The 17132-nt window shown below is 34.3% G+C and overlaps 2 protein-coding genes across 2 annotated transcripts in view; both read left to right on the top strand.

Annotated features, from left to right (window-relative positions):
• LOC109061281 (alpha-adducin-like) overlaps positions 1-7215 on the top strand; it is a 33061-nt gene extending 25846 nt beyond the window's left edge. Inside the window, exons 13-14 of the mRNA XM_042747829.1 lie at positions 823-903; positions 4687-7215. Of these exons, the coding sequence (XP_042603763.1) occupies positions 823-903; positions 4687-4985 (380 nt within the window). The 3' untranslated portion in view covers positions 4986-7215. The remainder of the gene's footprint in view (positions 1-822; positions 904-4686) is intronic.
• A 439-nt stretch (positions 7216-7654) lies between these two features.
• On the top strand, positions 7655-16591 carry LOC109061278 (E3 ubiquitin-protein ligase TRIM39-like). Its single transcript, XM_042747828.1, has 9 exons — positions 7655-8210; positions 8550-8645; positions 8741-8974; positions 9060-9082; positions 9164-9282; positions 9909-10398; positions 12806-12899; positions 14426-14521; positions 16051-16591. The coding sequence occupies exons 1-9, from the start codon at positions 7809-7811 to the stop codon at positions 16573-16575; spliced, it is 2079 nt and encodes a 692-aa protein (XP_042603762.1). The 5' UTR covers positions 7655-7808; the 3' UTR covers positions 16576-16591.
• The last annotated feature ends 541 nt before the right edge of the window (positions 16592-17132 follow it).

Here is a 17132-nt window from a genome sequence, read left to right as displayed (position 1 = left end):
GCTGTTATAATATATAGTGATTTGTAAAATTGGAAAGAATATAACTGATACAATACTATACTACTGAAACTGGTTTCAGTTTTTAGTATCATTAATAATATACTACTGTAGTTTTTTAATTAGTGTTAATTTTTATATTATTTTTTATTTTTAGTTACATTTTGAATATTTTTTTAAAGGATTAATACTATAGCATTGTTTTTTTATTCATATTTTAAATCTGTTTATTTTTATATAATTTTTTTTTTTCATTTTATTTAACATTTTTGTTGTCTTTGTGTGTGTGTGTGTGTGTGTTTAGTATCATTTAATATACTATTTTTATTAATAGTATATTAAATGTTTTTTATTGTTGTTGTTTTTTTATTTCACTCCGCTCAGTTTTACACATTTTACCATATTTACATTAGGGATGCACAATATTATCAGAATGTTATCGGAATTGACCGATAAAGGCTTGAAATGTAAATATCGGCAATGGCCCAACATTAAACATAATGCTGATATATCTTGCCGATAAGACGAAAAACTCATGTGCTCAAGGTCTGCTAGCGATAAGATCTCTGCACGGGAGAGACTTGGTGTTGTTTCCAAACAAAAGGAAATATATCCATTATCAGCATCTGTTATTGTCTAAAATAAGTTTAAAAAAAATATCAGATATCTGCAAAAATCTAATATTGTGGATCCTTTATATGCATTTCACAGATTTTTTATATAAAAGTGCACTGATTCCATGTGGATGTGGGTGTTTTGGTGTCAGGTCTGTCCATTTGAAAAGGTTTACAGACTGGCCTGTAATGATGCTTGTGTTGTCTCTAGGTCAGACACTGGAGGTTGAAGAGGGGAAAGTTCCCAGCACCACCTGCACTCCTCCCAGCTCACCTGTGCGTGTGGAGGAAGGTACGTCTATCCGATCACACAGCGTCTCTCTGAGCATGAGCCGGTTCTAGGCGGTTGATGTCTGCAACATAATGCCTAAAGTGTGTCTTTGTTTGTTAATTAACATTTTTAGACATTTATTGCTGTTCGTAATAACAGACCAAAGGGCATCATTGATGTTTTGTTTTTGTTCCCCACCCCCAAAATTATAAAATAGTCTGGCCTGACACTTTTACTGTGTTTTTTGTACAGTTAGTGCAGAACTTCAGACAACTGATTTAAATCCATTTTAATGGAAGATTAGTGAAAAAATTATAAACAGTCTTTATTTTGAAAATTTAATTAAAAATAATAATATTTTGTTTTTATTTTACCCTTTAGTTTTTTTTGTTTTTTTTTTGTTTTGTTTTTTTCTTAATATTTAAAAAAAAAAATATATTTACCCTCTTGGTCTTTATTACTATGGATTACACCCTTCTCAACAAAACTGAAGCTGTTATATTGACATAAAATAAACAATGCTTTATAGGTAGGGATGCACAGACATTTTCACCTTTTTTGATATTGATACCAATAATTGAGTTATTTTAATGAAATTAGTAGTAGTAGTAGTAGTAATATAATAAAATAATTAATGAACAATAGGCCATTATTATAAATCTTGACTATATGCCTTTTTATAACAAATAGAACAAAAAGTAAAATAAAATGTTTAAATAAACATTTAAAAAAAACTTTTACAGTTTGTTTTTGTAAACATGTTTTTTCTGACAAAACACATTCATTCTGCTTGTTTATCCAATATTAATATAGTCACTAGTACATCATGCAACTGTAGTCAATTCCTAGTGTTTTAAGGCCTCAAAAAGGTAATTTTTTAAATTAAATTAAGGTGTAATCCGATCTAAGAAATGTCTTCTAAATCGCCCGTCTTAAATGTTCTCATTCACCCTTCATGCTCATTTCTCTGGGGTCTTTAAGAATGGCTTGGCAACCATTCTTTACTTCCGGTGGTCTTTGTATCTCTTTACGGTTTCTGTTCATTTCTTTTTAATTTAACCCGGTGGCTGTGATTTGATCTGCATAGACATTCTCTCTCTACTTGTGCTTTTTCTTCTTCGTGGCTGCGTCACAATCAGGAGATGGAAATGCAAAAGAGTACCTGTTACCATAGTAAGTACCTCACCCCCAGAGTTTGTTTTCCCACTGCTTCACTCAGCTCAGCTCACTCCTCTGCTGTCTAACTCATCTTCTGTCCTCGCTTTCCTCTGAGATTCATTTGTTGTGAGGGATGATCTGCACTGGTCCGCTCCAGTAGAGTCTTACGGTCCATTACCGCAGTAAAATGGGTTGCAAACAGCGTTTCAAATAATGTGAAACTGCATTTGTAACTCATTTTAACTTCTGTAACGTGACTGATTTTATCAGGATGTGATTGGATGTAAAGCTGTTGACATTGATTCATTTTTCTTTTCCGTACTGTCACACCAATTTTTTTGTGTGTGAGCTGGAAGTTGTTTAATTTAAGGTAAAATTTTAATAAGCACCTATTTTTCTCCCCATAAAATAAAATTTTTACTTCTGTAATGTGACTGATTTTTATCCATCAGGATTTGATTGGATGTAAACCTGTTAAACTATAACATTGTTGCTATATTACTTTTCCATGCTGTCAAAACAATTTTTTTATATTTCATAGGAGGAGGAAGTTAATAATAAAATGTAATGATTTTTTAAAAAATAAAAGCGAAGAAGTTTTTCCATAAAATGCATTTAATTTCTATAATGTGACCAATTTTATCAGGATTTGTTTGAATAATTTACACCTCCAACTCATTATTATTTCACAATTAAGTCACATTTTTTTTTTTAGTTCATAAGAGGAAGTTATTAAATTTTAATGAAAAAAATTGGCAACACTTGAAGCCTTTCGTCTAATGCATTATAAATGTATTCATATTGTGTCATATAATGCATTATATCTTTTCATAGATAAGTGTAATCAAAGTAAAAATGCATTTTAAAATTTGCAGATTCCTTGTATCTGAAATTGATTGATTGTCAAGAGTTTTAATGCATTATACTAAAGTTGTAACAGTGAATAGATGCGTACTATAATGCTATTTTGTCATAATCATACAGTGCATTATAAGGTGCATTACAAGGCTTAACTAATGCATTAAAATGCTTATATAATGTATATATAAAGGCTACCAAATGTTTGCTACCAAATATATATATATATTTTTTTTTAATTAAGACAATGTTCAAACTACCTGGAGTTCGGTGAGATCATGCTAGCAACAAATCTCTCCCTAGAAACTACTACATTTTTCCTCTTTTTAACTTGTATAACAATAACAATCAAGGATCTTTAATATGCATTTTTAATGCAGTCCAGTATTGCTTCAGCAGAACAGGTAATGTATGAATATCACGCTTCTGATCTGGATCTCCATTCAGATGCACAGTGTTTAAAAATCTCTTTCTCTGTTTATGACTGTTGACGCGTGGTTTTAAAGCGTGCGCTTGGTTCATCTCTGTAGAGAGCTGAAATGTTTCTGGAAATATAAATGTCTCATTTATAAATGTGTGTGTTTTGCGTTTGAAGAGCTCAGATTGAATCTGTTTTGATGCTGAAGTGCATGAGCCTGATGTTTCTGATGTAGATGAATAAATATATTTTAGGATTTGATTGGCAGAAAAATATTCAGGTTACTGTATTAAAAGATTTAATCTGCCTTTAATGGTCTTTAATAGTTTGCAGGAAAGATGTTGATGGACAGGTAAATGTTGTAAGATAATTTGATTTAATATAACTGATAATATACCTAAATAACACAATAAGTAGTGAGTAATATTGAAAAATTTGATTATTTTAATATTATATTAATATTAAATTAAATTGTTCAATTGATCTACATAACTAATATTTTACATATTTTATCTGTGTCTTAGATTCATTCGTAAAACATAAATATATTGAAATAATGAATAATGATAGTACTCTTGATTCTTGGGGATATTTATTTAAAGTTTGAGATGTATATAATTTAACAGTAATAATGAATTTGAATAATAATTTAATCAATTAACACAATCAAGCAATCAAGTAGTGAGTTAAAATATATTAGTGTATAATATATTGAGTGAGTATTATATAAATTTTTTAACTTTTCTACATATCTTTTAATGTATTTTTTATTATCTAATAGTTGAATGGTGTCAAAAATTAACTTTTACAACATAAATGTATTGCAATAATGAAATAAAATATATATATTAAAATATTATTTTTGAGAGTCCTGTATTTTTTTAAAGCACTAAAATATATATATTAAAATATTATTTTTGAGAGTCCTGTATTTTTTTAAAGCACTAATGTAATTTAATATATATATTAAAATATTATTTTTGAGAGTCCTGTATTTTTTTTTAAAGCATTAATATTTACAATTGCTTGAATCTAGATCTTAATTTTGCAAACTAGGCAAAGTTTTTCATGATCCACTTTGAAACTGGTTGTTGTGTTTGCTTAGTACTAGTTAGTTAGTAGTTAGTTTTTGTTAATTAGATACATGCATTGGGTTGCAAGTGTTTCATGCTGTGGCAATTTGATAATTAAAGCTAAAGATTAGCATCTGTTTTTGTACATCAGTGTAGTTTTGCAGGAATTCCAGTTTTATGGTCTGAGGTTTTCACGCTTTGTGCATAAAGAGCCAATTGTTGAGCGCTGGATTTTCCCCTGGCCGGTTTGAGCTGATCTACAAACTCACTATTATCTTTTCCCATCCTCCTCCACAGAAGAACAACAGGAACAGACGTCCAAAGACGAGAGTGACGCCGCCACTTTAAGACAGACCCTCCCCGATCTGACCCCCGATGAACCATCAGAAGTCTCCGCCCTCCCCGCAGAAGACCCCGCCCCCGGACAGACTGACTCCGCCCCTCAGCCTGAGGGGGAGGAGCCTGTCGCCGGGGACGACGCGGCTGGTGATCACGGCAGTGACGAATCACCCAACAAATCCCCGTCAAAGAAGAAGAAAAAGTTTCGCACCCCGTCGTTCCTAAAGAAAAACAAAAAGAAGTCTGAAACCCAGTGAGGAAGCTTTGCTCAGGCGTTCGGCAATACCTTTTCTTTAAATCGATTTGCTTTTGTACTGTGTGTTCACATTTAGTGTGTCGATCTTTTATTAAAGCCTCATATTGTTTTATTCTTTTATTAAATGCTGGCTGAAGTGCACTCTAAAGTGCAGCTCGTTAAGCATGTTCCACACACATCTGTTTTTATAAAGAAAATTGCAATCTGAATATTAATAACCACTATAATGTATCGAAAATGTATCAGATGTTATTGTCAGAGGAAATTAATTAATGAAAGAGTTCCTCCTGGTGTTCAATTAAAATCTTTGCTCTGCTGCATGTTTATGATTTTTCAAACCACGTCTATAAACATCTTTAAAAAAAAAAAAACAACTGCAGTGAAATAATCATAACATCTCACCTGACCGGAGTGTAAAACATGCTTACGATAATATTCTGATCAGCGCAGATATGTTTTCGGATGGAAATCGAATGACTTTTTGAAATGGGAGAATCTCACAAAACCTGTTTATCACACATTTCACCCCGAAGTCATTTTTTGTTTTCTTTAAAGAAAATGAAGCCTTTATTGTGATATTTTCATAACAAATAAGCACACTTTCCTCCCAATTCTCTGCTAAATACATGTTTTTAACATGAAATCAAGGAGAATTGGGGTCAAAATGTGCTTAACTGCTATAAAAAATAGTGTTGTAATGCAAAATCTCTCACTGATTTCACACTTCATTTTCTTAACACACAAAAAATCTAATTTTTCTTTTTTTCAGTGAAATTATCATTTTGTGAGATTTGCCTGTATCTGTGTCTAAACGTGTCCTGTTGTAATGTACTAAACACAAACAGCTTTCCCCTTCATGTAAATGTTGTTTTAATACTAGCTGTGACTTTTACCCTGCAGTAATATGAATCACTGTTTGCTTTTGCTTTTATACATATATATTTAGTTATTTTTAGCTCTAGGTTGTTTAGTTTCGTTCAAACACGTCAGTAACTTGACGGCACTGTTGTAAATGACACTATTAAACATCCTGTGTAGTTCATCACAGACTCTGTTATTAAAGTTACAGACAGCTGCTGTTGATGATTATATGCGTGTTCTGGACTGGTTTACAGATGTTCACAAACACACACACTCAGTTTATATAGAAACACTGTGAAAATATTCACTTAACCATCCTGAATAACCACAAAAAAACACGCTTCAAAATTAATGTCTGAATGAATCCCACAAAGAAACATCCAATTCATATTTCAACACAAATTTAGAGGAAAAGCATAAAAATTGGCATAAAAAATTAAAACAAAGGCCCTTGATTTTTGCATGCATATATAATATTCTCATTACTCTCATATAGTAATGGAAATTGTTGTTAATTATAAGCATACATTTAGTGCAGTAAATACTATATTTATATATATATATACTTGCAAAAAAAAAAATACTTTTTCTGCATTTCAGTAATGGGAATATTTTTTATTTTTTATTTTTTTATTTTTATTTTTTATTTTTTGTTTGATGTTTTATCCCAGATTTAAATATTCCAAATTTTCTATTAAAATTGTCTATTTTCAGGACCCTTAAGTTTCATACAAACTAATACAAAAATATTTTTTTTTCCATTATGGTAAAGATATTTTGGAGGGAAAATATGCACAAAAAAAAAAAAAAAAATTAATTGGTTTTCAAATTAGGATTAATTTTAATTTTCGTTCTTTTGATTTGCCGTTGAGTTATGACTTGTACGTTTCTTTACAGATTTGGTGAGATTCATCTGTTGTTGAATGACTAACCTGTGCAGTATACGATCAGGTCTCTCTAATATGATTGCAACTAATTGCTCTTGAGTTTAACACATAAAAAGGAAGAAAGGAGTGAAATACTAACCTAATCTTTAATTTTTGATGGTGCAAATCTTTTGGCTTGTACAGATAGGAATTCTGGACCAATGTGAAGCTGGCAGTGCAGTTTGAGTTTGTTTTAGATGCTATAGAGTCTGACTAACAGCCACAACACGAGCGTTTGCTGAAGGACTGCATGGCATTATGGGCTTCTAGCTTGTGTTGTTAGTCCTTTGCACTGTTGATCTTCTCAGCTGTTCTTCACTTTTAGTTGCTGTTGAATGCTGTTCTTTTTTTTTTCTCAGAATAATTGTATGTAAAAACACAATTCTCTTTTTCATGGTACTGTATATTTGGCAACCATGAATAAAACTCCATCTTTAAAAATCAGCCTTGATTTGATTGTTTCATTTATAAAACTGGGCCCGTATTCACAAAACATATTAAAGGCTATAAAAAGTAAAAAAAAAACTAGCTCATAACTTGCCGATTTAGGAGAGCATCTTAAAAATAATGGGCGTGTCTGTCCTAAATAAAGGACTCCTAAATATTTTGCTCTAAGAGTATTTCTTATTTCTTAAAGAATAAGCGTTCTAGCTCTAAAACTAACTCCTAAATCTGTCACCCTAAATCTAAGTCACTAAAACCCAATCACAAACTATCCTAAAATGATTGTTATTGCAGATAACATCTGAAGTAAAAATTAATTTACATACACATAACATAAAAACTAATTCTGTGTTGAACACTTCCGGTGGCTTCACCACCTGTCTGCAGTTTGGAAAGCAATTAGCAATCCAGTAATTAGGCTATATGTAGATCAGTGGACTGACCCTGGCACACATTTGGAAACCTGGTTAGCATCTGGTGATCATTTTAATTCCAGATGATTTAATGTTTCTGATGCACAAGTTTTTGATTTAAAAAGTGATCATTACTTCACTGAAAGCGTGACTTTGAAGATATTTTCTAAGTGACTTCAAATGGCATCTAGATCTTCTTTTGAGGAGGATTTGTCTTGTCCTGTGTGCTGTGACATTTTTATAAATCCTGTAGTTCTGTCCTGTAGTCACAGCGTCTGTGAAGATTGCGTTCATAGGTTTTGGGAAAATAAAAGAGTTCAAGAATGTCCAGTTTGCAGAAGAAGATCTTCAAAGGAACATCCTCCAGTAAACTTGGCTTTGAAGAACCTGTGTGAGACCTACCAACAAAAGCTCAGCCGAAGAGCTTCATTTGGAGGTGAAGGTGTGTGCGGTCTTCACAAAGAGAAGCTGAAGCTCTTCTGTCTGGACGATCAAGAGCCTGTGTGTTTGGTGTGTCGAGACTCCAAACTACACACCAACCACAGATTCTCTCCTGTAGACGAAGCTGTGATGGACAATAAGGTCAGACAAAAAAAATTTAAATCATCAAAAATCACTAATTGTTCAGTATTAAGTATATTTTATATTTTATTTATATTTTATTTTTTTATATATGTGTGTGTGTGTGTGTATGTGTGTGTGTGTGTGTATATGTGTGTGTGTGTGTGTGTGTGTGTGTGTATATATATGTATGTATGTATGTGTGTGTGTGTGTGTGTGTGTGGATCCAAATGCATCCACAGAAATTCACTTTGTCCTCTGTCTGTAATATATTAAATAAAGGCAACAGCCCCAAAATGCAAACCATCAGAGGTGTAAGGATAATTTTATTTTATTTTTTTTATTTTTTTTTGAGCTCAGGAGATCCTCAAAGATGCTCTGCAACACTTAGTGAAGAAGCGGGGAATATTTGAGAGTTTTAAAGAGTGTTTTGATGAACGTGATGAACTCGTCAAGGTTTGAAGTAAACCATTTACTCTATTTTAGGAATGTAAATGTAAGATTGATATAGATCTAGTTTGGCCATTGTTTTAAAAGGTCTTAAATTTCAGTTTAATGCTCAGCATGCTGAGAGGCGGATTAAAGCCGAGTTTGAGGAGCTTCACCGGTTACTACGTGATGAAGAAGCGATCAGAGTAACTGCACTGAGAGAAGAAGAGAAACAGAGGAGTCAGATGATGAAGCAGAAGATTGATGAGACGAGCAGACAGATCTCATCTCTCTCATCTACAATCAGAGACGTGGAGGAGCAGATGGAGGATGATGATGACGTTTCATTTTTGCAGGTCTCGATTTGAATAATGACCAAATTACATTTTCAGCGAATAAAACCAAATTGATTAATCTGCCTTTTTTTTTTTTTCTTTGCAGAACTTTAATGCCACACTGCAAAGGTTTGTCATTCCTGTTTCTCTTCTCCGTGGTTCTGAACTCAAACCTGCAGTATCTCTGACTCCTGAATGTTTTATTCTCAGAGCTCGGTGTAACCCGCCGGTTCCAGAAGCCTTTCCAGAAGTGACGATCAGGTTTCCACATCACCTGACCAACCTGAAGCTCACTGTCTTACAGAAGATGCAGGACAGTCTTGGTGAATGTGAGTGTGACAGAATATCATCCCCTTGTTCAAATACACTCACTTGTGGTCTTTGCACTTGATCACTACTTGTATTTCTTGTATTTGGTCCAAGTGAGCATTAAGAACTTCATTACCTGATGGGACACTTTTTTTTTTTTGCATTTAAGTCAACTTCTAAATGTCTGTTCTGTAGTCTCTCTAAAATGACACAATTTAATTTGTGGCGCTTCTAATTAAGTGACGAAAAGCAGTTGCAAATGTGTAATATAAATCACCACACTGCTCATCTTTGCACCATTAAAACATGCAACATTGTTTTTCTACTAAATTATAAGTTATGATATCGAATTATTTTAGGCTATCTGTTAAACTTGCATTGGAAAGGTTTCCTTGATCTCAGCAAAAATCTCATGATTTATTCCAAAACATGAAGTACTAAGCCTGGAATAGTGCTCGGGAGCTGTATTCGAGAAAGTGTGTGTTAAGGGCACTGTGTTTTGGGCTTTTTAAGACTTTGCGTAGTCTTGTGCATGTGCTCTCAAGTGGCCAAGACTGCAAGTGTTTGTATTTGAACAAGGCAACAGATTTCCATGGTTATTTGTCTTACTCTGTGTGCAATTATGCATCCATGTTCTCTCTTTTAGCCTCATACTTCATCGATCCATCTCATATTCAATCTGATCTGGCTGCAATGGCGATTTGTGACAATCCAGAGGAATATAATGAATATGGACATTTTCCAAGGGATGGAGGGAACCGTACAAAAATATTTGGGGGCCAACAGTCCAATGAAGACCGACAGCAGCTTCCACGGAAAGTTCATCCAGTCCGTGCAACTAATTTATTCCCCGCCCTGGTCCGCACCACAGAACCAACCTACAACCTACCCACATTCCACAGAAGTCTTCCTCTGTCACAGATCATCCGCAGCCAGATTATGATGAGTATGAACTATGGGCGCAAACTAGTCGTAGGCCCCCCTCAGTTGAAACCACTGTTTAGGCAGGTGAGAGCTCCCTCTCCACTGGATTTGGCGTCTGGAGCGGGGTCCGCCTCGACTGACGCCTCAGCTGGGGGGAATACTACTCAAGTGGACTTGAGGTTTTTGACGTTCTGTGACCGTGAAGTTCAGATGTAATTTAGATATTTCACAAAAGGATATTTAGTCATTGTTAATTATTTTGTGGTTCCGTCATGTCATTTTAGATTTAAAAATAAACTTATCATGTCGGAAGTCTTTTTTTTTTTTTTAGATTTAAAAAAAACTTTTTTTGTTTTGTTTTTTAAATACCCTTGCAACTCTTTGTTAGATAATAGGGCCTTTCTAGATTTGCATTTTTTTTTTTATTTATTTCAGCAAAAATATTAATGAAAATAATCATGTAGGTATGAATATTTACCTCCTTTTTATTTCAACAAAAATATTCATGAAAATAATCATGTAGGTATGAATATTTACCTCCTTTAGCAAAGGCTCAAAGGTGTCAGATTTAAATATATTATTGGTATATACACAAAAATATATATGAGATCTTCACACAATAAAAACCAAAACAAAACAAAACAAAATAATCAAAAATCTGTCTTGTGTGCATTAATCTGTATACACACTTGCTGTGTTTACATTTTGAGATTATGAAGGAAATGCATGTTTATGCTAAATGCCATTGTTTTTTTTTTTGTGGGTGTTGCTGTATGTATATACAGGTGCTGGTCATATAATTAGAATATCTTTAAAAAGTTTATTTATTTCACTAATTCCATTCAAAAAGTGAAACTTGTATATTATATGCATTACACACAGACTGATATATTTCAAATGTTTATTTCTTTTGGAAAATCCCAAATTCAGTATCTTAGAAAATTAGAATCTTACTTAAAACCAATACAAAGAAAGGATTTTTAGAAATCTTGGCCAACTGAAAAGTTCTGGCATGAGCATGTACAGCACTCAATACTTAGTTGGGGCTCCTTTTGCCTGAATTACTGCAGCAATGCGGCGTGGCATGGAGTCGATCAGTCTGTGGCACTGCTCAGGTGTTATGAGAGTCCAGGTCTCTCTGATAGTGGCCTTCAGCTCTTCTGCATTCTTGGATCTGGCACATCACATCTTCCTCTTCCCAATACCCCATAGATTTTCTATGGGGTTAAGGTCAGGCGAGTTTGCTGGCCAATTAAGAACAGGGATACCATGGTCCTTAAACCAGGTACTGGAAGCTTTGGCACTGTGTGCAAGTGCCAAGTCCTGTTGGAAAATGAAATCTGCATCTCCATAAAGTTGGTCAGCAGCAGGAAGCATGAAGTGCTCATAAACTTCCTGGTATACCGCTGCGTTGACCTTGGACCTCAGAAAACACAGTGGACCAACACCAGCAGATGACATGGCACCCCAAACCATCACTGACTGTGGAAACTTTACACTGGACCTCAAGCAACGTGTATTGTGTGCCTCTCCTCTCTTCCTCCAGACTCTGGGACCCTGATATCCAAAGGAAATGCAAAATTTACTTTCATTAGAGAACATAACTTTGGACTACTCGGCAGAAGTCCAGTCCTTTTTGAAGCGAGACGCTTCTGACGCTGTCTGTTGTTCAAGAGTGGCTTGACACAAGGAATGGACAGCTGAAACCATGTCTTTCATACGTCTGTGTGTAGCGGTTCTTGAAGCACTGACTCCAGCTGCAGTCCACTCTTTGTGAATCTCCCCCACATTTCTGAATGTGTTTTGTTTCACAATCCTCTCCAAGGTGCGGTTATCTCTACTGCTTGTACACTTTTTTTCTACTAAATCTTTTCCTTCCCTTCGCCTCTCTATTAATGTGCTTGGACACAGAGCTCCGTGAACAGCCAGCCTCTTTTGCAATGACCTTTTTGTGTCTTGGACCCTCCTTGTGCAAGGTTGTCAATGGTCATCTTTTGGACAACTGTCAAGTCAGCAGTCTCCCCCATGACTGTTTGTAGCCTACAGAACTAGACTGAGAGAAACACATTGTAAAGGCTCTTTGCAGGTGTTTTTTTGAGTTTAAATTAGACTGATTAGAGTGTGGCACCAGGTGTGTCTTCAATATTGAACCTTTTCACAATATTCTAATTTTCTGAGATACTGAATTTGGGATTTTCCTTAGTTGTCAGTTATAATCAACAAAAAATTAAAAGAAATAAACATTTGAAATAGCATCTTCAGTCTGTGTGTGATGAATGAATATAATATACAAGTTTCACTTTTTGAATGGAATTAGTGAAATAAATCAACTTTTTGATGATATTCTAATTATATGACCAGCACCTGTATATACCATCTGAAAGCTTTTCAGTTCACATATATTCAGTTATGAAACAAAGCGGTTCATAAAACAGCAAAAATGTAGGAAACAAAAATCAAACCATTGTTTTGACCACTGTATGTTGTAATTAATGATCCCTGTCTTAAACGTGCCCTTTTTGTCTGATTATTAGTTTCTTTACCTCACCTGTGCTCCTTCTTTATCCTCCTCATTTGATTCCATACTTTTTCCTCCCTGTGTTTTCTGTTTCATGCCAGATTGTTGTCTAATGTTCCTACATTGCCTGGTTGTGTCCTGTCCTGTCTTCTCTCCTTTGCCTTGTGTCGGTGGAGCTTTGATTTCTCCTGCAGGGTAGTTTACTCTAAACCTCACCAAACAATATCTCCAAAAAAAGTAAACTGCATAAAACCATACTCAACCTTGAGTCCTCACAGTGCCTTTAGTCTAAACTTGACTGAACAATCTGGCCAAAAGGAGGACTCTGCATAGCTCGATGGGCATCTTTCTGTCTTCTAGTGGTCCCAAGTCCAAAGGTGCTGTGTCCGGTGGTCCTGGGTCGGAGGGTAATGGATGGAGGACAATAGGTAGGCCGTATCTCTGGGAGCCAGGTTTAAAAGCAGGAGTGTTGTTGTGGATGGTGACTGAAGGTGTTTTAGGTTATGTGCTGGTCTAGTTATTCTGAATGGATCTGTATAGTAGCATGTACAGTAAGGTCAAGACCGCAGGTTTAGTGTTTTTTTTTTTTTTTAGCATGTTGATTGATATCCCAGCTTGACTGTTGCTTATTAATATTAAAAAGGTGGTGGTGAAGGGGGGATTTACTCTGGGTAAATTGATACTCACAAATTTTTTTTTCTTTTCAAAAAGAACATGATTCTCCTACAAACAGGCTGCTAAACAAAATCACGTCATTTACTTGTTCTGACAAAATGTTAATTGCTGCAGTCTATTATTATTATTATTATTTTTTTTTTAATAATTTCAAAACAAACACCTCAACACACAACTGAATGATTGTTACCGAGGTGTTGTTGTTAATGCTGAAAATACAACTGAATTATAATATAATCAGAGTCAAATTTTGCTGAATGATTGTTACCGAAGGTGTTGTTTCAACATTGTTTGCACCTCAAGTTAATGCTGAAAATGCAACTGAATTATAATCAGTCAAAATTGAATTTGTTGCCAAGTATTTTTACGCACACAAGGAATTTGGTGACAGAAGAAGCTTTCAGTGCACAGAGACAACAACAGTAGTACACAAAATAAAATAAAAAGAATATTACATAAAGAGAAATGTTGAAGCAACTGTAACATTTCAGTTACACTTAAAAAAACATTTTAACTTAATTATCTCCTCATTTCAAGACATCAGATAATTCTTGCAAAAGAAAACTGTGTGACAAAAAGGACAAAAGCACTACCACCTCTACAGTAAAAAATACGTGAAGGTGTTATGATGAAATTGCGCCTCCTGCTGGATCTTTACTGCTCTGCAGGGTCAAGCTTACTTCAGCTAAAACGAAAACCATGCATGGGAACAGTTTATGCGTGTTTTTGATATTTAGCTATTAGCTACTAGACATTTTAAACGCTTGAAGTCAAACCTATTATGAACTTGTGCGGTTCTGTCATAAATTTAGCTTTTATTCTTCATTTTTCATTTTTTTTCCAAAGCCATAATCAGATAGATGATTAGGATCGAAACATTTTAAGACCTTAAGATCTTATAAGATTTCAGTTTGGTGTATTATCAGATGAAGAAAAAAAAACAAAAAATGCAAAAACCCAAAAATAAATCAAACATAACAAACAAAAAACATCCACTGTAAACATATCCATCAATAAAGACGATGTTTAGGTTGTATTTCTTTCAGGGGATACTCAATGCTAAACTGAAGCCCTTACAGGAGGAACTGAGAAGATTTGTGAACTGGATCCAGAAATTGCATAAAATTCATGGAGACATTAAGGTTTGAAATACGTTATTGAAGATATTCTGGAAATGATACAGTGATATGGTCAATAATGTTGTCTTTAATTTAAACAGTTTTCAACTGATTTTCACTCTGCAAGAGAAATTTCTAATGATCCTGTGAAATATAATGAATGTAAGCATTTTCCAAGATTGAACATAAAATAGCAGAAATGAAAGAACAAAAAACATCTAATTGTTAATGTGGCCATCAGAGACTGTAACTAACAAATGTTTCAGCAGATAAAAACACCTGGACCTGGCAGATGATTGCTATATGAGCTAATACATTCCTATACATCTGATGATCTTGTTCAGTTGACACTGAATACTTTGGTGATTATTACTATTTCTGATGATCATTAATATTATATTGCATGTTTTTAGGAATATCGGCTGTGGATATGAATCTTTTTGATTGGAAACAGACTGCTTAGAGTTAAAACCAGATTATTACTTCCCTAAAAAGAGAAACTTTGAAGATGGATCGACACATCGAAAATGACATCTAGATCTTTTTCTGAGAAGGATTTGATTTGTCCAGTGTGCCTTGAGATTTTTATAGACCCTACACCTCTCCTCTACACACATAACATCTATATATATCCCCCACAGATATTTTGAGAAACAAACAAATAAATAAAGCACACCCACCATGAAAAAAAAGAGTTTCAAAGGAACCTCCATTAAATCTGAATTTGAGGAACCTGTGTGAGGCCTACCAAGAGGAGAGAAGACTGAAATCTTCAATAGGAGACGAAAACGTCTGCAGCCTTCACAAAGAGAAGCTCAGGCTCTTCTGTCTGGATGATCAGCAGGCCGTGTACCCCATAAAACAAAAAAACAACAAAACACACAAACAAAAAATAAACTTTCCCATATACAAAAATTTAATAGAAAATAATTTAAGAAAAAATCTCAATAAAAACATAGCCAAAAAAAACTTACAAGTCCCCTTTAGCTTTGATAACATTGTGCATTGGTTGTGATGTATTCATTTTTGGCCGTTAACACGTTAACAACAAATGTTCACAACACATGCTAGCAACATGCTAACAACATGATAATCATGCTAGAAACGCATTAACAACAAATACTAACAACACAACATAAAAATGAATACCAAAAAAACGTTAACAACAAATGTTAGCAACATATAAAAAAAAAAGATTAACATGCTAAAAACAAATAAAAAAAAAATAATAACAACATACAAGAAACATGATTAGCAACATACTAATGTGCTATTCTAACAACACGATAATCATGCTAGAAACATGATTAGCAACATTAATCATGCGCTATTCTACCAACATGCTAATCATGCCAGTAACATTCTATTAACATGTATCTAAACTTTCAAACTTCAAGCTTTTATAACTGCTTCAAACTTTCAGGCTAGTTTGATTTTGTAATATTATTTCACTGTTTGTACTGCATTTTTGATCAAATAAATGCAGCCTTGCTAAGCAGAATAGACTTCATTAAAACATTTCAAAATCATGATGTTTGTGCACGTGTCCTCTCTCTTCAGCTCCAGTAAGCTTGGACCCCAACACTGCTCACAGTAATCTCGTGGTGTCTGATGATCTGACCAGTGTGCAGTTCAGAGATGAGGAGAAGCTGCTTCCGGATAATCTCGAGAGATTTGACACTCGGGAGTGTGTTCTGGCTTCAGAGGGCTTCGACTCAGGACTTCACTGCTGGGACGTTGAGGTTGGAGACCTCACAAACTGGACCTTCGGTGTGATGACAGAATCTGCTCAGAGGAAGAATGACATTCTGACAAAGAAAGGACTCTGGGTTCTTGGGTACGCTTCTGGTGAATACTATGCATTCATTACACCAGAGCAGTCGCCTCCGCTGGCAGTGAAGAATAAACTCCAGAAAATCAGAGTTCAGCTCAACTATGAAAAAGGAAAACTGTCCTTCATCGATCCTCTCAATAACACATACATTCACACTTTTACACAGAAGTTCACTGAGAAAGTCTACCCATGGTTTGGTGTTCGCTGTGATATCGGTCCTCTGCTGATCTTACCAGTGAACTGAAGAAATCATTTAGAGACGAAATTACTGAATTATTGAGTAAAGATCACTCCAATTTTGACATTAAAATAGAAAGTTTGTTTTAATGTCTCTGCTGAGGTGTATAGTTTGTGTCCTAATCTAAACTATTTAAAAAGCCATCTAACAGAATTCTTAAGTTATCATTATTATTATTATACAGTGTAATAATATATTATAGAATAACATTAATTTTCACTTTCATGAAAAGCAATGTACAAATAAACATGAATTGAATTATGTTATCATGCTTTGATGGACAATATCTTTACTATATATTTTCCAAAACACATTTAACCCTAAAACTTTTCAGTCAAAAATGACCAAGTAAGAGTTAATGGTGTAACTTTCAGTTGCTGTTTTCTTAAATGCATAGATGGTACACATCAAGCTTTCCTTGCGATTCTGTAGCGATGTGTACAGATCACTGGTCTATAATAGAGATATATTATATTATTATTTATAATGTAAAGCAATTAGTCAAAATTAGTGGTGCACATTCCTTTTCCTGACTGTCATGGAACACACACGTGATGATGGAG

Source organism: Cyprinus carpio, chromosome B21, assembly GCF_018340385.1.
Source record: "Cyprinus carpio isolate SPL01 chromosome B21, ASM1834038v1, whole genome shotgun sequence".
NCBI classification, from domain to species: Eukaryota; Metazoa; Chordata; class Actinopteri; order Cypriniformes; family Cyprinidae; genus Cyprinus; species Cyprinus carpio.
This window is presented reverse-complemented; position numbering and strand designations above follow the sequence as displayed.